At 51.9% G+C, this 27,566-nt stretch overlaps 14 protein-coding genes across 14 annotated transcripts; 10 read left to right on the plus strand and 4 right to left on the minus strand.

Moving 5' to 3' along the window:
* Nucleotides 1-2,229: 2,229 nt before the first annotated feature.
* On the plus strand, nucleotides 2,230-4,026 carry M409DRAFT_63770 (uncharacterized protein; the record flags this gene model as incomplete). Its single annotated transcript, XM_033815756.1, has 6 exons — nucleotides 2,230-2,470; nucleotides 2,523-2,872; nucleotides 2,925-3,256; nucleotides 3,315-3,585; nucleotides 3,644-3,784; nucleotides 3,844-4,026. The coding sequence occupies 6 exons, from the start codon at nucleotides 2,230-2,232 to the stop codon at nucleotides 4,024-4,026; spliced, it is 1,518 nt and encodes a 505-aa protein (XP_033672432.1).
* Nucleotides 4,027-4,443: 417 nt separating this feature from the next.
* Nucleotides 4,444-5,112, plus strand: M409DRAFT_18656 (uncharacterized protein; the record flags this gene model as incomplete). Its single annotated transcript, XM_033804598.1, has 1 exon — nucleotides 4,444-5,112. One exon carries the CDS (start codon nucleotides 4,444-4,446, stop codon nucleotides 5,110-5,112), a length of 669 nt encoding a protein of 222 aa, XP_033672433.1.
* A 957-nt stretch (nucleotides 5,113-6,069) lies between these two features.
* Nucleotides 6,070-6,659, plus strand: M409DRAFT_50966 (uncharacterized protein; the record flags this gene model as incomplete). The annotated part of the gene is made up of 2 exons (XM_033811682.1): nucleotides 6,070-6,568; nucleotides 6,628-6,659. 2 exons carry the CDS (start codon nucleotides 6,070-6,072, stop codon nucleotides 6,657-6,659), a joined length of 531 nt encoding a protein of 176 aa, XP_033672434.1.
* Nucleotides 6,660-7,182: 523 nt separating this feature from the next.
* On the minus strand, nucleotides 7,183-9,043 carry M409DRAFT_18658 (uncharacterized protein; the record flags this gene model as incomplete). Its single annotated transcript, XM_033804599.1, has 2 exons — nucleotides 7,183-8,181; nucleotides 8,282-9,043. 2 exons carry the CDS (start codon nucleotides 9,041-9,043, stop codon nucleotides 7,183-7,185), a joined length of 1,761 nt encoding a protein of 586 aa, XP_033672435.1.
* Nucleotides 9,044-10,098: 1,055 nt separating this feature from the next.
* On the plus strand, nucleotides 10,099-11,798 carry M409DRAFT_63772 (uncharacterized protein; the record flags this gene model as incomplete). The annotated part of the gene is made up of 4 exons (XM_033815757.1): nucleotides 10,099-10,635; nucleotides 10,688-10,843; nucleotides 10,877-11,488; nucleotides 11,538-11,798. 4 exons carry the CDS (start codon nucleotides 10,099-10,101, stop codon nucleotides 11,796-11,798), a joined length of 1,566 nt encoding a protein of 521 aa, XP_033672436.1.
* Nucleotides 11,799-12,208: 410 nt separating this feature from the next.
* On the plus strand, nucleotides 12,209-13,129 carry M409DRAFT_50969 (uncharacterized protein; the record flags this gene model as incomplete). The annotated part of the gene is made up of 1 exon (XM_033811683.1): nucleotides 12,209-13,129. One exon carries the CDS (start codon nucleotides 12,209-12,211, stop codon nucleotides 13,127-13,129), a length of 921 nt encoding a protein of 306 aa, XP_033672437.1.
* A 105-nt stretch (nucleotides 13,130-13,234) lies between these two features.
* Nucleotides 13,235-14,321, minus strand: M409DRAFT_18661 (uncharacterized protein; the record flags this gene model as incomplete). The annotated part of the gene is made up of 3 exons (XM_033804600.1): nucleotides 13,235-14,008; nucleotides 14,060-14,125; nucleotides 14,184-14,321. 3 exons carry the CDS (start codon nucleotides 14,319-14,321, stop codon nucleotides 13,235-13,237), a joined length of 978 nt encoding a protein of 325 aa, XP_033672438.1.
* Nucleotides 14,322-14,696: 375 nt separating this feature from the next.
* On the plus strand, nucleotides 14,697-16,031 carry M409DRAFT_35798 (uncharacterized protein; the record flags this gene model as incomplete). Its single annotated transcript, XM_033810446.1, has 2 exons — nucleotides 14,697-15,273; nucleotides 15,346-16,031. The coding sequence occupies 2 exons, from the start codon at nucleotides 14,697-14,699 to the stop codon at nucleotides 16,029-16,031; spliced, it is 1,263 nt and encodes a 420-aa protein (XP_033672439.1).
* An 852-nt stretch (nucleotides 16,032-16,883) lies between these two features.
* Nucleotides 16,884-17,623, plus strand: M409DRAFT_63775 (uncharacterized protein; the record flags this gene model as incomplete). The annotated part of the gene is made up of 2 exons (XM_033815758.1): nucleotides 16,884-17,205; nucleotides 17,235-17,623. 2 exons carry the CDS (start codon nucleotides 16,884-16,886, stop codon nucleotides 17,621-17,623), a joined length of 711 nt encoding a protein of 236 aa, XP_033672440.1.
* Nucleotides 17,624-18,262: 639 nt separating this feature from the next.
* Nucleotides 18,263-19,829, plus strand: M409DRAFT_63776 (uncharacterized protein; the record flags this gene model as incomplete). Its single annotated transcript, XM_033815759.1, has 3 exons — nucleotides 18,263-18,346; nucleotides 18,419-18,555; nucleotides 18,626-19,829. The coding sequence occupies 3 exons, from the start codon at nucleotides 18,263-18,265 to the stop codon at nucleotides 19,827-19,829; spliced, it is 1,425 nt and encodes a 474-aa protein (XP_033672441.1).
* A 946-nt stretch (nucleotides 19,830-20,775) lies between these two features.
* On the plus strand, nucleotides 20,776-22,227 carry M409DRAFT_18666 (uncharacterized protein; the record flags this gene model as incomplete). The annotated part of the gene is made up of 1 exon (XM_033804601.1): nucleotides 20,776-22,227. The coding sequence occupies one exon, from the start codon at nucleotides 20,776-20,778 to the stop codon at nucleotides 22,225-22,227; it is 1,452 nt and encodes a 483-aa protein (XP_033672442.1).
* Nucleotides 22,228-22,491: 264 nt separating this feature from the next.
* Nucleotides 22,492-23,760, minus strand: M409DRAFT_63790 (uncharacterized protein; the record flags this gene model as incomplete). The annotated part of the gene is made up of 2 exons (XM_033815768.1): nucleotides 22,492-22,534; nucleotides 22,577-23,760. 2 exons carry the CDS (start codon nucleotides 23,758-23,760, stop codon nucleotides 22,492-22,494), a joined length of 1,227 nt encoding a protein of 408 aa, XP_033672443.1.
* A 2,157-nt stretch (nucleotides 23,761-25,917) lies between these two features.
* Nucleotides 25,918-26,322, plus strand: M409DRAFT_50972 (uncharacterized protein; the record flags this gene model as incomplete). Its single annotated transcript, XM_033811684.1, has 1 exon — nucleotides 25,918-26,322. The coding sequence occupies one exon, from the start codon at nucleotides 25,918-25,920 to the stop codon at nucleotides 26,320-26,322; it is 405 nt and encodes a 134-aa protein (XP_033672444.1).
* Nucleotides 26,323-26,429: 107 nt separating this feature from the next.
* M409DRAFT_63778 (uncharacterized protein) lies at nucleotides 26,430-27,281 on the minus strand (the record flags this gene model as incomplete). Its single annotated transcript, XM_033815760.1, has 1 exon — nucleotides 26,430-27,281. The coding sequence occupies one exon, from the start codon at nucleotides 27,279-27,281 to the stop codon at nucleotides 26,430-26,432; it is 852 nt and encodes a 283-aa protein (XP_033672445.1).
* Nucleotides 27,282-27,566: the final 285 nt, after the last annotated feature.

The following is a 27,566-nucleotide window of genomic DNA, read 5'->3' on the forward strand; positions in this document are numbered from 1 at the left end:
CCCGTATAACTCGATGGTCAAAGATATTGCGTTTGCCATGGTTGCAATCGATGAGATGGAGGATGCGTAAGATTCAGGAAGACGGGAATCTCCAAGGAATAACAGAATACATCAGACCCATGAATATGGCGCAGCTGTGGCTCAGGCGTGTTGGTGAGCTGAATCTACGCCCGGACGACCGAGAGGCTGCGGGATGGATGCCTACAAATTGTGCATATGTGCGGGCCAGCCCTCGTTGAATCATGTCCTCTACACCCTCTCGATGCAGAATTGAGGCTTGGACGCCCGCCACTTGCTGTTGTGCAACCTCGCCTACGCACAGATTCTAACGAAAGAATCGCGCTTCAATGTTGGCTTACCTGAAGACTCAATCTGGCGCTTCCGATGCACTTGCCACATCCGAGGCCGCATATTCTTTGCGTGGGCCTGACGGCCTCTTGTGTAACCATGGGCTCACGGCAAATAGCCTGATCCGATGGACGAGAACCTCTCAGCTGATCGCTGCCACAGCGTTCAGGGCATGCCTTACTTTCTACATTGATTTCCAAGGCATGGATGCTGATCTGATTTGGAACCTCGGTGGAATCCGCGAAGCCAAAGATGAGAAGACCCATGAGGCAGAAAGTACTGGAGAATTAGGAGAGAAGGAGCAGTCAAATATCCATTGAGCAAAGGACAGTTCAGCAAGACGAGCTTTCCAAAACTGGCCTGAATGGCCATGCCCCAGCGCCGGCGTCGGCGCGAGCCCCATTGGCCTTTCATGAACCGCAAATTAGCCCTGCTCCGAAGCCCCAGGTTCTGCCAGCACAATATCTGTACCGAACGTGAAAGGCCACAAAGTCAAAGACAGTTCTAGAACCTTCAGCGGCCAGATTGACGACGATGACCTATTGTCAAGCATATCCATGAGCGAATACATGAGATGAGGAGTCCGCTTCCACTGGCCTGGACGCGATAGTGATCACTTTGATTTCCAGGGAAGTCGCAAGTATCCCTGAGATGGACTTGGTGGCATCGGCAATACCACGAATTGCAGGGTCTTCATCTGGGAGACAGTTGAGGCTGTCCATGGTTTTGGTGATCGAGTAGCTGTTAAGCAGCTCCAAGGCTCCAAGCGTAAGAAACAGAAGCGAACGCAAAATGGCCAACGGGAGCGCAACATCCTTAAAGACCTCAACTATATCCATGTGGTGGCTTTTCTCGAAAATACGACAGCCGTGCATCCGAAAGGAACGGACCTTCATTCGCCGGGCTTTGCACTGTACGCATCCTTCGTGAGATTTCGTATGCTGTCTGCGGCGCGGCATCGTTGGCCAGCAGGATCGCGAGCGTACGAAATTCGTCTACTAACAGTGTATCTGTCTAGGATACGAAGGCAAGGTGCATGCAACGACCCCGTTTAAAGACAGGAACAAGGTTTTCACACCTCGTATTTTGAAGTCCTGAATCTAACTGTTGTAAGCGATGATGGACAAAGTTCAGGGGCTTCCTCGAAAGTGTAAAGGCACGGCACGTACCTTATTGTAAATCTAGAGTATATTTTGTCTGTCTATAGTAACCTATAACAGCTACTTACATCCAGACATGCAAAGGATTATTCGAGTAGCGTTCCCGGCTGGAGCCTTGATGGGTCTAAGCATAGCGCGAATAATGGAACTTGACAGATACCAAGTCGTTTGGTAGTAGACGTCCAATGAGCTACACCGTCACGCGACGATCATCACAACCTCATAGGCTTGGAGACACATCATGCTTTCGTTCTAAGCCTAAGTCTCGGTTGGGTTCAGCTCGAGGTAAGAGTAGTACTCGTTATGGAAATTGTTTCAAGACGGCCTTGGCACAGACCGGGACCGGCTCCTTCAAGATCCGAAAGAAGCAGAAAGCCGCCAACATTGAGGAGCTAGTTGCACTAGATGACTTAGCTTCCCTCACCACATGACCATTCGACATCAAGTATGTTTCGGCATTCGCAGGGACCTTGCTTGGAGTTGCTGGCAAATACATTTTTCAGTGGAGTCCGGCTATATTTCTCGGAGCGCTGATGTTAGAAGCAGCCGACAAGATGGTCTTGTGGCGAGTCGGTGAAGTCGCTGTGCAGGAAACGGAAGAAAGTGGGCGACAGTATCTGCTTCTTATAAGACTTATATTGAGACTGGGGACCTCTTCTTCAATCCCATCATCTGAAATCCTACCCCATCTCCCACCTGACCGCACACCTTTCAAGCTACGATGGTATTGATTGGGGCGTTTAGCGTCGATGCTATCGACCTCAGTCCAACAAAAATCGTTCTCGCCGTCACTGCATTCCTACCATTCTGGGCCATCGTTCGCATTTTCTATGCGTTATTTATCTCTCCCCACAAAGACATTCCCGGCCCGCTCCTGGCCAGGTTCACAAGGCTATGGGAGCTAAGACAAATGATCCGCGGAGACTCGCATGAGACCATCGTCAATCTTCACAAGCAGCATGGCAGGCATAACACCAATGACGAACGCCTGGCTTGGTCTAATTATGTTGTCAGGTCCAATCATCAGGCTTGCTCCCAACCGGTACTCGTTGAACACTCTCGAGGCCCAAAAGAAGATCTATGCCCATGGCGGCGATTTCAACAAGACCAATTACTACAACGCGGCAGAAGACCCAAGCCGTCCCAACATGTTCAGCCTGACGGATGAAACCGTTCATGCTGATAGGAGAAAGAAGCTGTCAAACTTGTACAGCATGAGTTCGCTAGTCAGCTACGAGGACGCCGTCGATCGAATGAATGCAGTATGCATACGGAAGCTCAACGAGATGGCGGAAAGGAAGAAGAAGGTTTTGATCCCAGAGTTCATGCAGTGCTACGCCTTTGATGTTATTGGCGAGATCACAGTAAAGTCGTTGCTGTGGCTTACATGAACTTCAGTGCTGACCCACAGACCAGCTGGACAAGAACTTCGGCATGATGGAGAACGAAGGCGATGTCGACGGTCTGATGAAATTGGTGCATTTCCTCATACGCTATCAAGGCGTCGTCGGCATTATGCCAGAATTCCATCTTCCAATCTACAAACTCGGGCGTTTGATGGGGTCGAAGGGCGTCAATATCATGGAGACAATTGCGAAAAGCCAGATTGACAAGCATCGTGGGAACATCATCGAGAAAGAGAACGCTCGGAGTGATCCATTCGTGACCAAGTTGCTCAAGCTTGAGTCAGCTGGAAAGGTGAAGTACGAGCACATGTTGGATTCGATGGGATCGAACATCGCCGCTGGGTGAGACGGCTGCAGGCATTGCTTTCAATTCGCACACCCACTGACGTACGTTGTCCAGATCTGACACCACCGCCATCACGCTCTCCGCTGCTTTGTACTACTTGTACCGCAATCCACTCATCCTTGAGACATTGAGAAAAGAAGTCGACGATTTTGCTTCAGAGGGAAAGGTGTCCGACCCGATCTCGTTCAAGGAGGCGCAGAGTATGCCATATCTGCAGGCAGTCATCATGGAGACGCTTCGTCTGCACTCTGCTGTGGGCTATATCTATCCGAGAACAGTGCCAAAAGGCGGCGTGCAGTTGAGTGGTAGATGGTTCCCGGCAGGTGTAAGTCCATGATTACAGGTGTTTCTTCTTCATCTAGCTGACTGGCTCCGGTTCGCAGACTGAAGTCGGTGTGTCTGCTTGGGCTCTTCACCGTAACCCGGAAGTCTACGGGGAAGATGCAGAAGAGTTCCGTCCCGAGCGCTTCCTCGACAACAGTAGCTCCAAGAACCCCGCCACGCAGCTTGGAGGGTCGTTTGCGGTGAGTTAGAAGTGTTTCATGATGTACGTCGTGCAAGCTTGCTAACTCCATTGTACAAGTTCGGAGCGGGGAGCCGTACCTGCATCGGAAAGAACATCAGCTTGCTTGAGATGAGCAAGGTGCTTCCTCAAATTGTAAGACAATTTGATCTGGTCTTTGTGGATGACAAGCCCTGGGAGCTGTTTTCGACTTGGTTCGTTTGGCAGAAGTACTACTGCTACATCGAGCCAAGGAAGTGTTGAATAGGAATCGATCGATCGGCAGTGACTTGGAAAAAAGATTGAAAGCTACAGTCCATCAAATTCTTTCGCACATGTGGAAAGGTGCTATCGTTTCAAAAAGCCGAAGGAGGACGAATCCCCATAACTTCCTAATCGAGCTTAGCGTAATCACCATAATTGCACTGTTCCCAGTAACATTTGAACACAACGAACTACTTCTTTACGTATGCAGATGATGTTCTAATAAAGCTATGAAGGAGTGGAAGGAAGCAATGCTTCTAGGGTCTTAGAGTTTACAAGCTCCTCATTATGATTACATGAGACCAAGCGATCTTACCGGAGATATGGAGTAGAGATCGTCATGTTAGTCTTGCCACAACGAAAGCTGTTCATTACTTCTCTCCATCGACTCCATTTGACCGAAAAGGTATCACAAGTATGAAGCAATCCGATGAAGAAGCAAGACAGACTTACAACGACATGGGCAAGTCTTACCAGGATGCCTATGGCGAGAACCCGAACCAAACAAAGTTCGTACGGCAGTCATTAGACCGACTCTCGATCTCGCTCCATACCACAATATTGGACATCGGACAAGGCACAGGAAAGCCGACATCCGCAATGATCGCACAGACCGGTTGCAAGCTTTATGGTATCGACGTTTCTGAGGAGATGACAAATATTGCTGGTCAACAGGTGCCTGAAGGGAACTTTGCCACCGTCGGGATGCTCGGATACCAGCCTTCTTTCCAATTCGACGCCGCATTTGCCATCTTTTCCACGTTTGACATGAAGCTGGAGGAAGTCGAGCAGATTGTTCCTGAATGGGCGGAGTGGATCAAACCGGGCGGATGGCTGTTTGTTGGGACTATAGCTGGCGAGGACTGGGAAAAGGAGGATGTCCACTTCGAGCCCTTCAAAGACACGGAGACCGGTACTGGAATTGCTGAGCCCAAGCACATGGGCAAGCGGGTAAAGACTCTGAATCTGACCAAGGCAGGCTGGGCGAAGCTGCTCAAGGGATCCGGATTCAACATTGTTGCTGCAGAAGTCCTGCCATATAAGCCAGCTGATCAGTACGACACGGATCGGGAGCCCCACTATTAAATTACCTGCAAGAAATGATCGTCTTCCCATTGAGACTTCGCACAGCTTAAGAAGGGACGGCAGACTGCTTAGTGTATCGGCTTCCTTAATCATATAGGACGTAAGAAAATGGTGTAGCCTGGTGTGACTTGAAGCATATAGCGTCTGCGTCACTTCGATCACCATTCTTGTTAACAAGAGCGCCTGCACAGCTTGAGAAACAGAACTAAAAGAGCTTCGGCAGTTGTAGGAGCAATGACGTGGACGTTCTTTTGTAGCGTGAACCTTGCTCGAGAAGCCACGCATGCAGCCTCGCCTCGGGCTTTTCTAGAAGCCGACTTTTCCTTCAGGATTTTTAACACATTGGGACTAGTGACATGCGGGTTGCGAACAAATCGGGGAAGACAGAAGATTCTACTACAAGACACTCTTGCTTTGGTCTCGGTCGACTATGAGCGCCGGTGAGAGCATCAAGTCGTCCTTTCCCCTGTCTACTGCAGAAGCCTTTCCTCGGTGCTGAGTTGGGAGGCCCTGACCACTTCTAGGATCATAGCACTTGCTAAAGAGTAGCTTGGAGCTGACCAAGCTACTCGAGAGCTGCAGCAACGACGGTGTCAAGACTCCATACCGGGAAGCCAATCATGACTGCCGTCAAACAGTCACAGCATTTTGGAACATTTCTGGCCCACAAGTAGTTTGTTGATATGGAAACTTTCCCTTTCAAGGCTCACGCCTGGAGCTCGAGCAAAGCTGTCAACATACGCTCGCCACTTTCCCTCTCCGACGGAAGCCTTCGTGGCACGTCATGCCCTCCGGTCTCTTCGGATGACTTTAACTCGTACATGGCCTGGGTCTGCTTTGTTCACTCCTGGCTACAAAGACCCTTTGACATCACTGGATGTCTTTCACAACTCAGCGAAGATTTAAACACCTTGACAAGTCAATTCGCTCACAAACTCAGCAACACAAGGAACAACAATGGAATCAACACCTTCGTCCCTACTTTTGAGCCTACCCGCTGAGCTGCGAAATCGCATCTGGCATGAAATCCTCCTACCGCAATCAGACGATTCGTTTCGTCTGACCAACGACCACATGGAACCAAGCCTCCTCTGCGCCAATCGCCAAGTCCGACTCGAGGCAATTGGCATCTTCTACAGCAACAATAAGCTTCATTTCTCTGACCCTCAGACCTGTGTTCGTCGCCTCACCTCTATACCTTCAGAGTATGTAGCCTTGATTCCGGAGTTGCAATACGACACCACCGAGACATGCGAACAAGGCACATCGTGGAGGACAGCGTTCAGAGGATTGCCTGGACTGGAGCAGGAGACGAAGATGAGAGACCTGAAGGAGGAGATGTCGAAGCATGGAGTGGAGCTGAGAGCAGGGGTCTTGAAGTGTAGGATTCTCCTGAGCAATGGGCCGGTCTGGACGACCCATCCAATGAACGCAAGCCTGGAGGCTGCGGACAATGGTGAGTTTCAATGGAGATCACTGAGTGAGAAAACATCGATGGCTGACTTTGAGAGACAGGCATGATGGTGTGTAGGATGATGTTCTTCTGAGCACTGAGATTAGACCGTCTGAGTCGCACCGTGGCCGAGACGGATCGCTTATGATTGCTTCAACAAGTCGAAGGTGTCAGGATCATGATCTCGATGAGGTTTTGTTAAGGTGCGCGGCCGCACCAAACAGTGTCCTTGCAGACACACACGCATCACATCAGGGTCTAGTGAGTGGGGGCGTGATAGATGCGCGCGAATTGCGAATCAGGTGGTCTGAAAGGAGTTGAAGACAGTCGCATATATCCCCATTTCAAATTCCGAGTATCGGCCGAAGTTACATTACAGCATCCAAAAATGCACATGCAACGCTCTCAACGCCCAGCAAGTAGTCTGGGTAACATGTGCATATGATTCCTTGCATCAATAGCTACACGTATCGAGGACTGATCGTCAACACCTCTGGTTCAAAGTCGATACGGAAGTCAAGGATGATTTCAGAGAAATGCTCGACACTTTGGCAACTCTATCAACGGGGCCGTACAAAGGCCTTCACAGCCTTGCACGCCGGACACCCGCCGCAATCTCAAAAAGACAAGAACTCATCGTCGATGCTAAAACTCTCAAACTCGACCTCGCAATCAATTTCTCCGGAATCCTGATCTTGCACCGCCTTCACGGATACTTCAACCGAGTGTTTCTCCTCTGCTGCCTGTTTGTCCGGTCTACATCCCGTGATCTTGATGTACAGGTCTAGAAAATACTTTGCCGATGATTCCGTCGCCGCGCCGAAGGAAGACTTCCGCCACTTTTGCATCTCTCTTGGACTGGAATCTCCGTGGCCAGACTCCACGGCCGTGGACAGCGTCGGCTCGACTGGTTGTCGCCATTGCTTCGATTCTTCCGGACCAAACGTCCAGCCATTGGCACTGTTCAGGTAGTGTATACCAGCGATCAAGCAGTCCAATGTCGGTGGAAGAAATTTACCGCTTAATCGGGAAAAGGGGATTTCTGGTCCATTGATGTTATGGTCCATAAAGCCTGGAAAGCTGATCATGATCAGCTTGGCAAAATGCATCTGATCCGCAGTGTCGTGGGCTGTCGCACCGCATACCAGCAAAATCCAGAAAGGCAAGGCAGCCTGAGCTGTTTTTGCTTGTCCTTGGGCTCCGGTCGCTGCACAGAGCAGATCCGGCGTCAGCTTCTTGCGTAATTGGCGAGTTGCGTCCCTTGACATGGGCGACGGACTCAGCACAAACAAGGAAGCCGCCAGCCTCAGGCATTCTTGTAGCTCATCATGCCATTCTGGGGCGGGTGAATCGCCAAGAGCGTCGTGGTTTAAAGGCGAGAGCTCTGCTAGCCAGAGGCCAATTTTGAGCATCTCAATACCCTGCCTGACCAGGTGTGTCGCGTGAGATTCGGCTGCACACGGCACCGGGAAGCATAATGCACTGAGTGCACAAAGGATGTCTCGGAGCTCAGGCTCGATGTCTTGACGTCGTAGGGACACGAGAGATGCCAGAGGGAGCTTGAATCCCAATGCCTCGACTTCGGCCAGTATAGATCGTGGAGTGCTCCCATAGGGCTGCCAAAGATTCGGTACGACAGCTCGGGTGACGATAAAAATTCGACAGCAGCACAACCATGAATGTGCAGAGCAAGTGAGAGCCAAACTTATGATTTACCACACTTGGTATCGGCCCGCATGTCATCACACACGCGTTCATGTGCCTCAGCGCGGTCTCCCAGTCTCCTTGTTGGGCACGGATCATGGCCAGGCGCGAGATCGCCCAAGTTAGAGGGACATTAGCAGAAGCCGTCGAAGTCGGTGAAGTGATCTTTGTGGATTTGAGCGCCTGCGAGATGACTTGGATGGTCTGCGTCTCATGCTTCAAAGCTTCAACCTCATTGGGATGGTAGACGTTGTGAGCTATAGCAAGAAAGCTGTGGCAAAGGAGAGCATCACTGGCGGTCTCGGCAAGCAATTTCTGCTTTGGGTCTTCCCACCGGTAGCCGCGATAGTACCTGTCGAACAGGTTTATGAATCCGCCATCAATCTGTACCGGAAAGGCGTCGAAAGGATCGAAGCCACCTGTCTTGGCTGGCTGTGGGAGCCGTCGAGTAACGACTTGACTTTGAATCTCGCCACGTGTGGAAGATCGGGGCGATTGCAGAGATGGGACATTCGTTGATCCCTGTCGTGACAGTTCATTCGTCGTCTGATCGCCGGATGTCGAGCCGAGATCTCGTGGGGCTGGCCTGATGGGCGTTCTTTTCGTGCCTGTACGCTTAGTCCCTGCGATCGAAGGCCTTAACTGACGCGGCCGAGATGCGTGAGCCTGAGAGTGCATGTGGCCAAGGATCTCGCCGAGCGTAGTAGGTGGGCTATGGGGCGTCTCGTACGGCACGCCTTGGCCGATATCTTGCAAATGCCCCTGGCTTAGCATGGCCGATTTCATGCGAGGTGGGAACTCGGACACGTCGATGGGTTACAAGATGGCTGCTGATCAACGGGTCCGGTTACTGGGCGATGGTGTAAGAGAGGGAAGCAGCAGCTTTTCGGCCAAATATGCGGCAAGGCAAAGTCAGGGCTCTCGATCAGATGACTGCTGTTCAGAACTCTAATAAAAGCATGCTTAGCTCAGAGGCTTGCATGAAAGAGAGGTAGAGCGGGAAGTAACGCAATGGTATAGACGCCATTCGCTCTTTGCAGCGAAGTTGACATGCATGAGAGCTGTGGAGGAGCACCGTGAGATCATGGCCCAGCAGGCTCGCCTTAAAGAACACGACGCCATAGATCTGATGGAATTCCGTATGTTGATACCGTATAGTATTGATGACCAAGCCGATGTTTGTTTGTGCCCACGAAGAAGTTTGAATAGACAGACACGGGGCTGTGAGGCTGGAGTTGGGCCGGCTCGCTGCTTCGGCCCCTCGAACTGAATGCGAGGCAGTGATGAGGCACAGATGCGACGGGAAGTTAAACTCGAGGTTTTGAGACACAAATGTAGCTTCCGCACGGTTGACTTTGGCGCTTACTCGCTTCGGGCATATCGCCATTATCTCGTCGGTGCCGATACGGTATCGGCGCGGTAGAACACCAGGTACTTATGTATTCGATATGGCAACGGCCAAGATGCAGATCAAATTTGACGCGTGTTGTTTACAGTAAACAACATACTTCTTGCCGGACTTTGGCTCTGTCTGTGCTTTGGGCATATGCCTTTGTTCCAATTGACTCAACTTCACTCGCGCTAAGCTTCACGCAGTTCTGAGCGACCCATGCGCAGGATCGAAGCACATGTGCCTCCACCGTCACCGTAGATGCCGCAAGGCACATTGCTCGCGGATTCAACGGTTGGTTGTGCGCAGATGGCCGCTCCTTTCCATCTCCTCGTTGTTTGTCAGACGAGTATGGCCAATGCGCCTGGCGTACATATCCTCCATGCAGATGTCATGACAGATGCACAGGTGCCGCCGGCGCTGAGGCAACTTCTCAACAATGCCAGGCTATTTCCAAGGTACTCTGTTTGGCTTCCTCGTTCGATCCGTTCCGGGATTACGACTCTTACCATACGATGACGAACTTGACGAGGCGCTGAGAAAGGAGTATGTCGAGTCTTCGAAAGAGAAACAGGCAGAGCGCAGACAAGCGACGGCCGAAGACTTTGAGAAGAATGCCGCAGAGGACTATGTCTTGATTGACTGGATCGAGAACGACCCTTACCATCCTCGCAACTGGCCTTTGGGGACGAAATGTTTTGTAACTGGACAGATCTGCCTGCTGTGCTTTGCTATCTACATCGGCGCAGCCATATACTCATCTGGCCTGGATGGCATTACGGAACACTTCCACATCAGTCAGCCAGTGGCTATCCTGGGATTAACACTTTACGTCCTGGGATATGGGATTGGGCCAATGATTTGGTCTCCATTAGCAGAGATGCCGTTGATTGGGAGAAGCCCGATCTACCTCATTACCTTGCTGACCTTCGTCTTCTTGAACTTCGGCGTTGTGTATGCGAAGAACACGGGCATGGTGAGTCGTTCACGCTAGAAAGGCTACGCCCAGAGTTGACGATGCCCGACAGTTGCTTGCGTTCCGTTTCCTGACAGGTTGGCTCGGATCGCCCGTTTTGGGCACAGGAGGCGCCTCCCTCGCTGACATGTTTCGTCCCCAAAAGCGCGCCTACCCGATCACTGCTTTTGCTCTGGCCAACATTTGTGGACCGACGGTTGGACCTATTGTTGGCAACTGGGCCGCTCAGCTCAAGGGCTAGAAATGGCCGATCTGGGAACTTATATGGATATCTGGATTCACATTCGTATTCCTGTTCTTTTTCCTCCCGGAGACCATGGCCGAGAACATCCTGTACAAGAGAACCCTCCGTCTGAGGAGGTCAAATGTCGCGCCAAAATTAAAATGCGAAGCAGAGATCGAAGCCGCGGAGTTGAAGATCACCGACATCCTAAGCACCACGTTTGTACGGCCATTCACGCTTATGATCTACGAGCCCATTGTGTTGGTCCTGAATTTGTACCTGGCATTGATCTACGCTGTGCTGTACTGCTGGCTCGAATCACTACCCATTGCCTTCCAGGAGATCCGTGGTTTCAGCTCCGGGATTACAGGCCTCTGCTTCATAGGGATCGCGGCTGGGGCTTTCGTTGTGGCTCCACCCTACGTATACTACAACTACTACTATGTGGAACCTCGCTTCAACAGTCAAGGCGACTTGAAACCGGAGATCCGGCTAGAAACTGCCCTGGTTGGATCATTTTGTCTCCCGGTCTGTCTTTTCTTCTTCGGTTGGACTGCACAGTACGCCAGTGTCGTATGGATCGTCCCTGTGATTGCGACCAGCTTCTTCACCGTCGGCGGATTCCTATCTGTAAGTAAGACGGAAGAGGAGCACCTTTTGACGACTAACGGCTTTCCAGTTCGCAGGCGTTTTCAATTATCTTGGCGATGCATATCCAACCTCGTTCGCTTCGATCTCCGCCGGGAATGACTTCATGCGATCTTGTCTTGGAGCCGCCTTTCCACTCTTTGCTAATCAGATGTTCCACACCCTTGGCATCAACTGGGGGAACAGTCTCCTTGGCTTCCTCTCGATCATATTCATTCCGATCATCTTCTACATCTGGAGACATGGCGAGGATCTTCGTATGAGGAGCAAGAATGCAAGACACGATATTTGAGGCTCCCAATGCGAATGGACCATTTCCCCGCTGTCAGTAAGAAAGGGGAAGCGAATACACTGAATGTACGACACTTGGAACGACCAATCCGCTCCAAAGAAGAGATCAGTTGGAGTAGATCAATCGCTGACATACCCAAAACCAGATATGTTCACTAGGCGAGCCGGGTATGATTATCTGGAAGCCAAGCGTACCAGCGCTTCCTTGTTCGGAAAAGGATTCTCCTTCGCAAAACGCCGGATATACAGCTTCCTAGTCAGCATTTCAAAGCCGGACCTTCAACTTCAAATAGTGTGGATTACAATAGCAAGCCCAATGAAAAGAAGTTGACATCTGATATCTAATATCTGTCAAGTGACGCCGCCATTGAGCAGCTGAATTTGAAGCTTCTTGACAGTGCAAGGGAAGTCATGGCAGACCACTCTCGACCCGTCAACAAGATCATCGTCCTAGGCTCTACGGGAAACGTCGGCGTGGCTGCCGTGAATGCTCTCGCAGCCCATCCGGCAGACTTCACAATCACAGCCGTCACTCGGGACAAGTCGAAAGCAAAGTTTCCCTCAAAAGTTCTTGTTGTCGAATCGGACCTGTCCAAGTCGTCTTTGCAGTCCCTGTTTCGTAACCAAGACGCCGTCGTCTCTTGCCTTGCAACTTTCGCCGTCGAACAACAAAGAGACATCGTTGATACGGCGCTGAAGGCTGGAGTCGCACGCTTCATACCCAGCGAGTACGGTCTCGACTATACTGGTCCTGACGCCATCGACTGGTTCCCCGTGATCAAACCAAAGGTCGAAAACTTGAACTACCTCCGACAGTTTCAGAATCAGATGAGCTGGACGACGTTTGTCGTCGGCAGTTTCTTCGATCTCAAATTTCAAGGCCCTGAGATCTTTGGGTTCGACATGGCCGCAAACAAAGTCACAATCTTTGATGGAGGGAACGTGGAATTCGAGGCGTCGACCCTATCGCGGATCGGTGAAGCCATCGCTGCAGCACTCTCCCCTGGCCACTTGAGCGACACGGCCAACCAGGTAGTCTTCGTCAACAGCTTCACGACTACCCAAAATGAGATTGTGGCAGCTCTTCAAAATATCACCAAGAGGAGATTGGAAGTCGAACACGACACCACGGCTGCTTTCAGGAAACGTGCTCTGAAGGCTCTCGAGGATGATCCAGAGGATTGGAAGCCTGTCGGCGACCTTATCACGGCGTCTGTTTATGGGCAGGGCGATCTCAACCAGTACTCAAAGAGTCCGGGGCTCTGGAATGAACGACTGGGTCTTGGAAAGGAAGATCTCGTGGAGTCGATGGAAAAGGCTCTTGGAGTATAGATACACATTAAACACCGCTCTGCTACTTCGAAAATCATGCTCACAGCCCACACCCCCTTGTCTTGCCCCGTCAGTCATTCGTAGCTCGATAATCAAATGCAGCCCTCACGCTGGAATGCTGTTCCTGTAAAGAGGATTAACCTCCACCTCTCGGCTCCACAACCTCCATGACTTGTCCTGAGTCGCCTCATTCATCATTTGACAGTCTCTACAGTGTCGCTCGGACAATCCTTCCAGTGGACCGTCATGAAGAGTTGCTTGTAGTACGGCGGCATTGGTCTGCAATCCAGCATTGATCAGAGTGTGTATGGCGCGATATACGGCCGTGGGAATGTCTTTGCCCCAAGTTGTATATCCGTGGCGCTTCATCAGAATCACATTGTGCTCCAAATCTTCGGGCTTGGCAGATGTTGGCGCAAAAGCTAAAGCCAGGGAATTGCCAAGTTTCGCATTGTTGACCAGCATGTCTTGCTGATAGTCCTCGTCGTACACTGGCGCGATGTCCCACACAGGGACTTGTGGGCCCAGGAACCCTCCCATGTGGAACATCGGCTTCAAAGGCACTGCGGTGCTGACATACGGTAGGACTCCTTCCGCATGAGAGTGCACGACGCACTGAATGCTGGGATACTTCTTGAAGAGCTCGCCATGTATGAAGCGCTCAGAATACCCTTTCTTGGCGTTTGGGTCGACGGGGGCGCTTCCATCGACGTAGTACTCAATCAAGTCTTCTTGGCTTTGGACCAAGGCTGGAGGCATGTAGCCGCACATGATGTAGACATTTGGCTTCTCTGGGTGCCTCACAGATATGTGGCCAAAGCCGTCAACGGCGCCATGGTAGTGGAGGATGTGGTTGGCTTTGACCAACTGATGCAGGATCTGAGAGTGTTAGTGTTTGCAGAAACAGAAGAGAAAGTCGACGAAACGCACATTTTGTAAACCTTTACAAGCCATGTCTTCAACCTTGATGATGCAGCTTAGACCGGTCCCTGGGCCCTACCTACACATGTCTGATTGAGCTTTATCAACTTGCTCCCGTATGTTGGCAACTCACCACGCCAATGACGTGTGGCATTACGTCCCGACTCACGGCCTCCCGCGGCGAGACCTTCAACCTCGCCTCAGGATCGTTTACGAAGGAGTAGGCTTTGACTGACGCATCAGATTGGCGAGCGGGATCACCCGGAGACATGCATTATTAAACCTGAGATCTCTTGTAGTCAAATGCTGTCTCGGAGCTCGTGAGATTCGTGCAGCAAATGCGCGAAATGTGGGTTGCGAGAATGTGGAGATGTTGAAAAATCGGAAAATCGTGAGCGTCGTCGTCTCGGGCTGTCGATCTTTCGGAGAAGCGCCAATGGCGAACTCAGGGGATCTCCTGCCTCCCCCAAAGCTGGTGACGCAAAGTGATGTCGAGGACAACTAACACATCAATGCGATGCTAGTACATGTATTCAGAAGATGTCTGCACTCGTTGCAACGACATTTGATCTTCGATTTCGTCACACATCGTCTTGCCCTTTCCTTCATCGAACTTTGAAGCCGCTCTGCTACCCCGTCACTCGAAATGCCCGAACAAGGTCAAAAGATTAAGGTCGCGGTCGTTGAGGGTGGCATGGGAGGCCTTTGTGTTGCGATTGGACTATTGAAGCATGCTCATCTGGAAGTCCAAGTGTACGAAGCTGCCCACAAGTTCTCTGAAATCGGTGCTGGCGTAGCATTCGGTCCCAGCGCCCAGCGAGCTTTGCGCCTCCTCGGGAAAGAGACAGAAGAAGCATATCTCCGACAGGTCACACACAACCAATGGCATGAGGAGAGGAACGTGTGGTTTGAATACGTCTATGGGATGGGAGAAAGGGAAGGAGAGCTCATTGCCACGCCGAAGAATGAGACCGGTCAGAGCACGGTTCATCGGGCAAAGTTCTTGGATGAGTTCATGCGTCTGGTACCGAAGGAGATCGCACATTTCGGCAAGCGTCTTGAACGCGTCGAAGACGAGCCGGGGTTTCCCCTCAAGCTTCATTTCAAAGATAGCACCACGGCTGAGGCGGACTGCGTGGTTGGAGCGGATGGTATTCACAGTGTGATTCGTAGACACCTACTCGGAGACGATCACCCTGCCCTCGACGCGGTCTTCACAGGGAGTGTTGCGTACAGAGATTAGTCTGTTTGACTATAACAGAGCTTTGATAATGCCTAATCGGCAATGGGTACAGGTCTGATACCAATGAAAGATGCCGAAGCCGCATTGGGCGAGCGATTTGCGAAAAACTCAACCATCCTCGTCGGAGACGGTGCATGCATCATGACCTACCCGATCGACTTCGGGGCGACGATGAATGTCGTGGCCATCAATAGCTCCTACAAGAATTGGGAGGGTCCGACAGTTCAGAAGGCTGAGTATAGAAAGATTGCAAAAGAGTTCTCTGCATGTGGTTCACAAGCTCAGAAGCTCCTCAAATTGCTCGATAACCCAGACACGGCGGCTTGGTCAATGTGGGATCATCCCCGAGCGCCAACCTACTGCAGAGGCAGAGTCGCCATGCTCGGAGATGCCGCGCACGCTTCCACTCCATTCCAAGGGCAAGGTGCAGGCCAGGCCATTGAAGATGCATACGTTTTGAGCAGCTTGTTTGGCGTAGTGGATACGCTGGAGAAGGTAACCCTCGCCTTCCAAGCGTATGACAAGATACGGCGACCCAGGAGCCAGCGCGTTTGCGAGACAAGTCGCGAGGCGGGAGTGCTGTGTGCCTTGCGTCTGAAAGGCGTGAACGATGATCCAAAGATGTTTGAACAGAACATCACTTGGAGAATGGACTGGATGTGGCACAGGGACATTGCAGGCGAACGCGCCGAAGCTTTGGGAGTTTTCACGGCACTGTTGGAAGATGGCCGAGTGTGATACTAGTAGAGAGGCATCTAGTAACCGTGTAATCTCTATTACATCTCGACACTGTGCGCACTGCTGTGTGAATACTACCCTGCTTCCACTCGAAGTCAAGCTGCCATCCCCATGGCTTGCGAGTTGTCTAAGAATCTGAACTATCATCAAGGGCACGGCTGTCGGCCACTGCTTGCCAGTTGGAGTGATGGCGTCTCCCTGCGTTTCACTTTCGGCGAGAGTGCAGTCAAGAGCAGGGGCAAAGCGGAACGTTGTTTCTCATCTTATCTCTTGATTTTGATGACTATAGCGCAAGGAGCGAGCCACACGGATGCTGGCGTTCTCCAGTTGACCAAACGCACATGCTTCTTGGCAGATGCCCAAAAAGGAATTATCGTAAGTGATGGGATCATACGCTAGTCAAAGCTTAGATTGCGCCTGTTGCTAGCTCGTGCGCGTGATTTATGCACGCAGCGAGCCAGTCGGAATAGAGCATCCCGTGCATGCCCGCTTCGCCGCGGGGCCCCAGCCTTGTTTCCATGGGTACCGGAGCTACTCATCTGCACTAATGCAAAATACGAGCCAGTCAATTTGAACAGATATAGTAGCGGTGTAGTGGTCGATTTGTGGCCGTGATTAATATCCACGTCAGCATGATAGACATGCCGAGCGACAGCATCGAATACGGCTTTCGCACGGGGAGACACCAGAATCCGACGGTTGAGCCATGGCCGCTGTGAGGTCGTCGATGACCTCAAGCTTGCCAGCAATGCCCTCATATTTGCCGCACTTTGGCAGGAGCAAGACAGCAACATCAAGTGGCTTACGACTTCGACACTTACCAGCTACCTTTACGAGAGTTTGAAAAAAGAGATGGATTCGCTGCAGCAGCAAGCTTTCGATAATCGCCTGATCTTGGGTGCAGGCGCGGCAGCACTCACTGGCATACTCGGGTTCGCGACATGGCTCTATCGTGACTATACCGCGTGGATCGACTTTGGAACAGGAGGCACTCCGGCGAACGTCTCTGGCTATGTCAGAATCTCCAAATTTCGAGTCTTGCGCGCTTTCCCCGGCGACGACCTCAAGGACGCCCCAACACTGTCTCAAACCGGTCCTCGTACTTACCCAAGACGCTTCCGCGCCGCGAAGGGCAGCCACCTCGAATCATTGAGCGCACACTACCACAGCGACAGTACCCGGCAAAGACACCCTTGGACAAAGCCGCGTACGATCGCCTGCATGCTCTGCCGAAGAAGTACGCGGACCAGTTGAGTGACGCGCTGAAGTTGGACAAATCTGTCACCGAAGGACGCACCACCGACGCAATCTACGCATTACCAGCACATCGGCATGGCGCACACGACAAAGTGCTTGGCGACGAGATCGCACACGTCCATCCTGCAGAGAACTCGTTGCATGTGTGGCTCACCGAGACGGATACCTACAAAGTGGTGTCTGCGGGTTGGGGAGAGCGATTTCCTCTCGCATCGCTGGGAATGGTGAACGCGGGTTGGACATTCCTTTATGCACCACGAAACATGGAGGAAGTGGCTGTCATTGAAGATATCTTCAAGGCGGGAATCGGACATTTGACGGGCAAGAGGCTGTGAGGTCCCAGGAGGCGGTCGCAGTGGTGGCAATGGGGAGTCGTGTTATTGCGTCGGTTGATAGTGATTTGGTATCTGAATGTAATACTTGGTGGCCACCCTGCCTCGATTTCGTAGACAATCATGTATACTATGCTTCTTGATATTTTTCAGCGACGTCGTGAGTTTTAACAAGGCTGGGACGAAAGCCTCAATCCTCTCACCGTCAAGTACTCGCAGTGAGCCTGTTCAGCGATTCGGGCAGCAGCGGAAGCGCCAGGTAGAGGCTACTGTTTGAAGCTTCATGTCAATTCCGGAGTCTCGTCGAATAGTGCGCCTTCTTTGCGCAGGACCCGTTGTATGACGAAGGTGTCGTCGGTCTGTCTGAAGTCCGACTGCGCGATGTGAGTGTACTTATGTCTGCTAGCCCGAGTTCACAAGTCTAGGCAGTGTTTGCGCGTTTGAGAGCTGCCAGACAATCACCATAACGATGTCAGATTATGCCGCAGCCGGACAGTCTGGCACGCATTCTACGATGTACTCCGCGCATACGACATGAAAGTCGTCTTCGGCAATCCCGGATCAACAGAGCAACCCATGCTGAAATGCTTTCCCGAAGGCTTCGAGTATGTCTTCGGTTTGCAAGAAGCCTCAGTAGTGGGCATGGCAGGCGGGTACTCTGAAGCCAGGCAGAATAAGCCCGCACTGGTCAGCTTGCACACGTCCGCTGGCACTGGAAACGCGATGGTATGTACGGCAGGATCTTCCGGCATTGATTAAATGCTGGGTTCGCTCGTAACACACTGACTGAATGGCAAGGGCACCATTGTGACAGCCTTCTTGACCAAGATCCCGCTCGTCATCGTTGCAGGGCAGCAAACACGAGAAATGCTTATCGGCGAGCCAATGCTTGCAAATCGAGAGGCAGCAACCCTCCCGAGGCCGTATATCAAATGGTCATACGAGCCTGTTCGAGCAGTAGACGTGCCGGCTGCTCTCATACGAGGCATCTCGACCGCATTGCAGCCCACCAATGGGCCCGGTGTACATCTCGGTGCCACTTGATGATTGGGACGTGCCGTACACGAGACCTGTCATTCCAAGATCAGTCAGCACACGCTTCGGACCTGACCCAGAACGTCTGAAGCAATTTGCAGAGCGAATTCACAAAGCACAAAGACCAGCTTTGGTGCTGGGAGCGGAAGTGGACAAAGCGTTGGCCTGGGATACGGCTGTCGCGGTCGCAGAATTGCTCGCGTGCCCAGTCTTCCAGGCCCCCATGTGCGAAAGAGCTGTGTTTCCAGAGACGCATGAACAGCACCACGGGCCGTTACCTACCGCTCGAGGACCGCTCGCACAATATTTGGACGGATTTGACCTTGTCATCGTCATCGGCGCTGAAGTCTTTCGGTACTATCCATGGGTTGCTGGTCCTGTGCTGGTGGATGGAACAGAGCTTCTCCACATAACGAACGATCCAAACGATGCTGCGAAGGCTCTTATCTGCGACAGTCTCCTTTCTGACGCTGGGTTGGCCCTGAACGGACTGCACAGTCTGCTTAAGTCCTTGGGAACGTCGAAACAGTTGACAAAGCACTACTCGCACCACGAAAATGTCCTGAGCAAGTCCAAGCAGAACACATCATCTGGCTCTCTGATGACACCCCTCGAAGCTTTCAGCGCAGTGGCTGAGATCCGTCCCTCAGACACCCTTCTGGTCCATGAAACGCCTTCGAGCACCGCTGATCTTGTGCAAGCTTGGCCTAGTACAGAACCCGAGACCTGCTTCACGTTCGCAAGCGGTGGCTTGGGCTGGAACATGCCTGCAGCTGTTGGCGTTGCAGTGGCTCAGAAGACGATCTCGAGCGGTCGACTCACAGTCCTAGTTGTCGGCGACGGCTCTTTCCAGTACTCACTGCAATGCTTATATACTGCAGTGCAGAATCAGCTGAGACTGATTGTCCTTGTACCCGTGAATGAAGAGTACGCCGTGCTGAAGGAGTTTGCGGTACTCGAGGAGACGCCGAGGGTTCCACATCTGGACATACCGGGTCTGGACATCTCTGCGAGCGCTCGCTCGTGGGGTTGCTCGACGTTCAAAGCTCTGAATCGGGATGAACTGCAACGCCATTTCCGTACAGCTTTGACGACCCAGGGGCCAGTCGTCATCGAGTTCCCAGTCGATCGCACGCTACGTCCGCTGGTAGCGCAGACACTTTCGAGAGGGTAGCTACAGGACGATCTACCCTCCTGGTCCCGGTCCGTGGAGAACGAGTCGAACTACTACCTCTCCAGCTTTTTATAAGCGACAGCGCTGCTAATTGCACTCCAAGCTGGTTAGACGGCGTGGGAGTAATGGAGACGAATGTTCCACTTTGAGCTGAATATCGAGGGTAGAATGGCCTGTTGATCTGCAGCTCACCCATGATCATGACAATGTGATTCCATTTCGCTGCGTGTGGTCGACATTGCAGGACTCTTGACACGGCTGCGGTTGAAGTCACTGTCGTATAGATCTCTTCTTCAGGCAAGGCTTCGGCCGGATGTGTACATTTTAGGTCCACGAATTTGCTAAGAAATGATGTAAGCTCTGCCCGCCCCAAAACCCGCAAATACCGGCGTTGCAAAAGTGCTCCGGTGCCCTCGGTTAGTCATGCGACAACACCTCCACCTCTTCTTGATCAAGTGAATCAGCAGTGGCAAATCAATTCTGGCTTCTCTTCATCAGATACTCGTCGCCCCATGCTGATTCAAGGCCATGGCCAGACGCAAAGCAGGCGCCGGCAGCCTCGCGCTCATGCACTGTCGGACATGCCGGTCAGTTTCTGAGAAGCGAGTATGCAGGGCATGAATTAGTAGCTGACAGACTTACCGCAAGGGCTCGCAAGATCCGATGCGGAAACGAGCGTCCGTCCTGCCAGCAATGTCTTCGATCTGGTCGAGAGTGCAAAGGTTACGACAGCTGGGAGGTTGCAGTACGCCCCAGCGAACAAGAACAGACAGATCCCACCGCCACAATAAGACAAATCTCACAAGACAGTATAAGTGTCCCTGCGGCTCCACGAAAACCCCTGCTCGATCTGGACGCCAGACCCGAAGTGTGGCAGGCTTTTGAATACTTCCGCCACCGTAGCTGCACCGGGTATGCATCACGAGGTTACCCAACATCGTGGGCAATGCAGGCTCTGGCAGCGAGTGAGACAGCACCGGCAGTGTTTTTCGCGGTAGCTGCACTAGGCGCTCTGGATAATTCTGTGCTGGACATGGTGCACAGCTCTTTGTCGCGTCCTTCTCGACCAGATCAGATGGATCTGGCATTGAGGCTGTACTCAAGGGCAATTGCACACCTGGCCAAATCGATACAACAAGGCGAGACATCGTTGGCACCTGTCATTGTCGGCTGCGTTGTTTTTCTGGTCTTTGAGGTCACCAGAGGCAATCCTTTGTGCGCCGCCCGGCATGCCCGTACTGGCAACAGGATATTGAATGAGCGATTGGGTCTTGTGGAGGATGTGGCAGACTTTTCAAACAACTTCCAACCCTTGCTCCCGCAGTCTGGTGGAACACCGTCCGAATTGGGTTACACCGTTGTCTTCAATTCGCTTGAGGAGGCTCTTCACCATCTAGAGGCTCTCACAAGTGCTGGCCAGGAGCTTCAGGCCGAGCTGCTTCGAGTCGCGGAAGATTTGGTAGATACACAGTGGTCAAGCCTTCTTTCACAGAACCCTGCCAGCCGCTTCTGCTTGGTCAACAGTCTCAGTAAAACCATGCCCCTGTCAGCTGCACGCCAGGCTCAATTTGACGGCATCCAGAACGGCCATCTGCAATGGAAAAAGGCTTGTGCCCAGCTTCTGGCGGCTGGCGAGTATCCGTCTCGGAACGCCGTCAGGCTTTTGGTGCGGTCGTTTGTGGCCAGATCGACGATGCTCGCATGTCGGTCCACAAGCGAGCGATGGGCTGATGCATACTTCGAAGAGTTCTCTGCTGGATTCACAGCGGCGGAACTCCTTGTACAATGGCAATACTCGGACTTTCCAGTCGCCGAGAATCTTATGAGTAGGCTGAGCATTGCTGAGGACCATGCTCAGAACAATGATGTCTCTGCATCATCTGAATGGGACTCCCAATCGCCACCATTTGGTCCTCCTCCGCCGAGATCTGATTATCTCCCGCACCCAGCTGGAGTCTTCGGGCAAGGTGTTTTCTCAACACTGTTCACTGTAGCCTGCAAGTGCCGAGATGCTACCCTGCGTCGCCGAACAGCCGATCTCTTGATATCATCAAATCGTATGGAGGGCCATCACTCAGGCAAAAGACTTGGACTGTTTGCCAAGATAATCATTGCACTGGAAGATCAACTGGCCCTTTGCGATTCGGAGCTGGATTCGCCTTCATCCTCGTCGGAGCCGGCTTCACAGGATATCCCGGACACCGCTAGGCTTCGTGATGTAGTTCTCCATACAGCTGATGGCGAAAATGTTGTGTACATCAGCTGTACTCGACAACCGGCAGGTAGCAAGGGAGGGATAGCTCTCGAGGAGTATCGCTGTACTGATCTCGATCTCGGAATTGGGATGGCGACGTTCGATCTGACGGACATGTTGTTTTATCCAAACTCCACATCGTGACTATACAAGAGAGTCTCAAACACAGCGCAGATATTCCAAGCGGGACTGGTACTCTGAGCCCGGTATACGCGGGGCAAATAGAGCCATCGATTTACGACTGATCTCGCAAACATCATTTCATCATGCGTCGAAAGTGATCCGCCAAGATGGCTGCAACACTGAGGGCGTTGGGTACTCGACATCATGACAGAATGGCCGCAGGAGCAACAGCGACAGCTCCCCATCCAATTCTCACCCAAGCCTCGCACATGAAAAGTGGTTGTACTATGCGGTACCTTCGAGCTGCTCTAGAGCCTGCTTCGCTCCCCTGTACCCATAGGTCTTCATGCCAAATTCCCTCCTTCTAGACTCATCAAAAGGTCCCGCCTCTGGCCCAAGCAGAGCACCCATGTGTCTGGAACCATTGGCCACGAACTCTGCCCGTTCCTTTCGAATCTTGAGGAATTTTTCCAAAGCGCTTTCGATCTCCATATCGCTGTTGACATCTTCCAATACGACGCCTAGCGCCTCGGCATCTTCAAAAGCAATATTGCATCCCTGCCCGGCGTGAGGCGTTACTGCATGACAAGAATCGCCAATGAGCAGAGTCTTGCCGAGCGACCAGCGAGGAAGAGGATCGAGATCTCGGATCCCCCAAACCTCGACAGTGCCATCACCAGAGCGATGATGGTCGTACAGGTCCGTGATTGCCGAGTCGAACTCAGAGAGAGCATGTTTTGCCCGCGAGGCAGGGACGCCTTTGATGATGCTTGTGCCAAACTGGTCAAACTGTGCAGCAAACTCTTCTTCTGAGGCATATCCGACAAGTTGGAACTCTCTCGGAGAGGTATGGTAGCCAAGAATCCGAAGTTTGTCAGTTCTGCCTCTTGGAGATGAGAAATTCACTAGTCCAGCCGAAGTTTCGGGGTCAGCAAGGAAGCTCAGGGATGGAGAAGAAGCCAAGGCGGATAGAGGAATTTGTGCCATGTAGGCCAGAAGATCATGGGATGTCGCCAGTGCTTCGCAGGCAGACTTGCCGTCTGAGGACAACACAGCAGCACGAACGACCGAGTTGATACCGTCGGCTCCTATGAGCAAGTCGCCAGAAAAGGACCTCCCGTCCGAAGTGTTTACCATTCCAGTGTTTGCGTCAACGCTCTTGACTTTGATGTTCTCAATAATCTCTGCCGGCTGGCCCTTCAGTGCGGCACTCGTTGCCAATCTGTACAGCTCCCTTTGTAAGTGGCTCCGTTTAGTCAGAACACTGGGTGCGCCGAAGGTCTTCCTCGTATCGAAATCTGCAGTCACGATTTCCTCATTACCGGCGGTCCTCTGCCAGAGCTTCGTCATGACTGCCATGTCCAGCTGTGTATCATCTATACCGGCTTTTTGCAGTAGACTGTATGCATTTGCGATGACTGAGATACCGTAGTCATTTTGTTGGAAGTCGAGCTTGCTCTTCTCGAGTATGGTAATGGTGTGCTGCTTCCTGAGAAAGGCACCAGCGGCCAGACCTGCCAGACCTGAACCGACAATGACAATGTCCAATCCCATGTTGAAGTCTGATGAGGATTGAGCAGCAATACTCTCACGGGATAGATCTTGTTATAAGTTTCGAGTTCGCAGCGGTTTCTCGGCAGCCTCTTGGCGTCGTACTCGCTCTTTCAGCTGCAGCTGGCAGAAGCGATCTTCTTGACGGCTTGGCTGATGCTGAGCTACTGGCGTTTCTCGGCATGTGCACTTCGCACTTGGACAGCAGGTGCTTCGTGAGTCTTTGGCAATTGCAAACCAGAAAGGCAAGAGTAAGCACTCCCGCTGACGGCCGACGCAAGGCAGGCTATGTCATCAGCGGTCGAGTCTTCATGTGGTGAAGGGAAGAGAAAAGCTCATGGGCAGCGAAAGCTCAAGTCATGATTGAACTGAGGCAAGGCGCTGCTCGATCGTATGTTCCGGCCCGTGATAAGAGTGAAATAGACGACTCTTTGTTTTTTCAACAGCGTCTGTCAACCAATGAGCAATTCCAGCCCTGGTATTGGATCACTCTGTACGACTGGTATCTGGATAGAAGTACTGAGGCCGGTTATGATCGTACTGGCTTCGTCGGTCCAGGCATGAGCGTCTTCGTGGTGAAAGCTGCATTTGTGTTAGGAAGAAGACCCGACGACGAGGACCAGGGGGAGCTACTGGTCTGGTGTTTAGACTTTCACTAGCGTGAATATCTCTTCCACCAATCAGCGAGATCCTGACGACATGGATCGATTTCCAACTTCACCTCCTGCAAATAAGATTCTCCTTTCCTCATGACGTGTGGCCCATATCCTGATTGAGAAAAGATCAGACCAATTTGACTACTTTGAGACAACGTCGAATGCTCGATGGATGTTGCTGCTCGTGAGCGGCATCGAGTTTGGAACATCCACGGAGAGCAATCCCCATTGGCAGATTTCTTTGAACAAATGCAAAGAGGACCGTTGCTCCGCTGGTCCATCTATGACGAGTATCAACTGATCGACGTTCGTCTACTGTTGGAAGATATCAAGCTCTTGAGACGACCGTAACAGTCTGATTAGCACTTCAGCCGGCTTTTCACCGACTCGTACATGCCTGGTCAAGACCTAGGGCAGTCTCAGACCTGTTTCTTGAAATTGAATACCGGGAGTTCCTCGATCTTCGACAGATGCCAGTACTCTCTACGCACTATCTTGCGTGGACTCCAGAGCCGCACTGTGTATCGAGAATGTTGTTGTACCCAACGACTCCTTTGGTGCGAGCGGAGTACACTGAGTCCACGATGCAAAACGCCAGATTTGACAACAGCAATAGCAGCGGCTAATACTCGGTGCCCTGCCTCGACACTGATCGTACACTGCACTGAGTCTGTGCTCTGGGTTGTTGCTTTTCAAATTGGGCCCCCTACACTTTGGCAGCTTCTGGTGGCGTCTGAGATACCTCTGACCAACGACAATACGGTACTCATTAACAACAGCATGGGCGAGCCCAGATCGGTCGTAAACTTGTCGCGAGGAGCCAATGAAGCGAGAGATGGGTGAAGCAAGAGGAATCGATTACCTTTCGAGGAGTCTTCCTTTGCAGCTACATCCTCTCAGAATCTTAAGCTTTTGTCTTCAGTCGGCCTCGGACCTAACCTACACCTCAATTTGCTTTACCTCAATGAGACTGCATCGCGGCGAATTTCATCACGCTGAGGACGCTCACTCGGTGTCGTTTAGAAGGTCATCAAAAATGGGAGCCCCGGTCTTGCTTTCCATGTTGAGCGCTCACTCTCCCCACGTAAGCGTGTCGGATGTCACGTACGACAATGCGTGTAGGTCATGGGTTTCTTGCTGGATTTGCGGCGGCTGACGTTCAGCGGCGCATAGGCTACCGTGATATCCGGCGATATAATGACCAACTGTGCCCACACTTGGTCTTTGGTTGGATGTGGGCTTTTCGTGATTCTGTGAATGTCCAACAGCGTCGGATTTGGTGTGTACGACTACGGAGCTTCTTTGATCTTTACGAGCAGCTTTGCCCGACGCCATCAGAAATTAGCGCCATGCTACATGCCAATAGCCTTGGAAGTACTCAATATATCTATTAATGTAACCGGCTTTCAATACTACGTCGTGTCTTCAGCACAGGATATAAGAATGCATTGCCCAACTCAAGCCCAAAACCCTTTCAAATCCACATCTCCAAGCTTACACCAAGATGCACTTCTCCACCGCCCTCCTCGCCATACCAATCCTGGCCAGTGCTGCCTTCGCCGATGAAGTCGTCTACCTTGCCAATTGCCACTTCGCTGCTGGCTCGACCGGCGGTCAAGCAGAGTACTACAAGGAGATTGCCAACTCGCAAAATGGACAGAACCCAGACTCCGGCTCTGTAGCCCACATTACCAATGGAAGTCCATTCAATTTCGAAGGCCAGAACAGCCGGGTCTTTCAACAGACTGGCGTCACTTTTCAAAGTAACATCAACGCTGGCGCCAACGGCCTTGCTGTTGGAGCATTTGCGGGCACTGGAAACAACGGGAGGCCTTTCAACTGTTTCCGTGATAGCAAGAGGCAGTTGGACTCGGCTTGCATTGCGGAGTACTTTTGCCGTGATGTATGAGACACCATTACTCTATTCGATGATGAGACTGACGAACATACGCAGGCCTAATTCAATTACTATGCACAAGCAATGTTTTCGCCGCAAACATCTTTAAAAGCTACATATTATCGTTTCAATATCTTCTCAATCTCCACAAGACCTGTCATCTTCTTCACCATACCATCAAACCATCGTGCTGGCAACCAACTCAAAAGGCTAGCCATCCAAGCTGACTCGCCCTTCCATACAACCGCCGGCGGCGACTCCTTCAAGAGCTCCGCTACGACTTGCTTGGCCCATTGCTCGGCCGTGATCCCCATTCCACGCTTCTCCACCCACTCACTTCGCAAGGCTGCCTCCACAGCTTCTCGAGCCGGCGAGTATATCGAGTCTTTGGGCAATTGTGGGCTTCGTGCTTGTATGTTCTTCACGATGTTGGTCTGCACCCCGCCGGTCTTCAGATTGACGGCTGCTATTCCGAATCCTTCCAGCTCTAGGCGCATAGTTTTTGAAAACATGGACATGGCCGCCTTCGAAGCGTTGTACACGCCTTGGAATGGAATGCTCATTCCCACTCCGACAGACGTATGATTAACGATCACAGCTTGTGATGATTTCATGAGCAGCGGCAGAAACGCTTGGGTGACTGCGATGCATCCCCAAACATTTGTGTCGAATAGCCTTCTTGCTTCTGCAATGTCAATGTCGGAGACTGGCATGGTGTACGAGGCTCCAGCATTGTTGATGAGGATATCCAGTCGAGGCACTTTCTCGACACAGGCTGCGATAGAAGTCGCAGACTGAACATCCAGTTGTAAGGTAGCGATGCCCAGAGCTTTGAGTTCTGCCATTTTCGTCGTGTCCCTTGCAGTCGCAATCACGGAAAGTCCAGCTGCGTGGAACTCTTTAGCCAGCGCAGCCCCCATGCCGCCGGCCGAACAACCTGTGATAAGGACGGTACGTTTCGATGTTTCCATGTTGTCTGAGGTGTCAGGAATGTGAAGATAAAGTTTTGCAAGTCTCGATGATGTGAAAGTAGAGGCGGAAACTGAGGTGAATGAAGTTCTGATGTGCGAAAGTGAAATGCGCGCGTCGAATTGCGGCCGCACCTTCCGCTTGACAAGGCTGCAACTTTTATGCGGCCGCATGCCTCTCGGTTGGACCAAGTAGCGGCAAATTTCTTTTCAAGATCGGCCCTTCTTGCCTGCACTGCCCATATTGGAGTTGCTAATCAGTAGAGCGTCTCTGCTGCAGGTGGACCT

Source organism: Zasmidium cellare (genome assembly GCF_010093935.1).
Source record: "Zasmidium cellare ATCC 36951 unplaced genomic scaffold M409scaffold_5, whole genome shotgun sequence".
NCBI classification, from domain to species: domain Eukaryota; kingdom Fungi; phylum Ascomycota; class Dothideomycetes; order Mycosphaerellales; family Mycosphaerellaceae; genus Zasmidium; species Zasmidium cellare.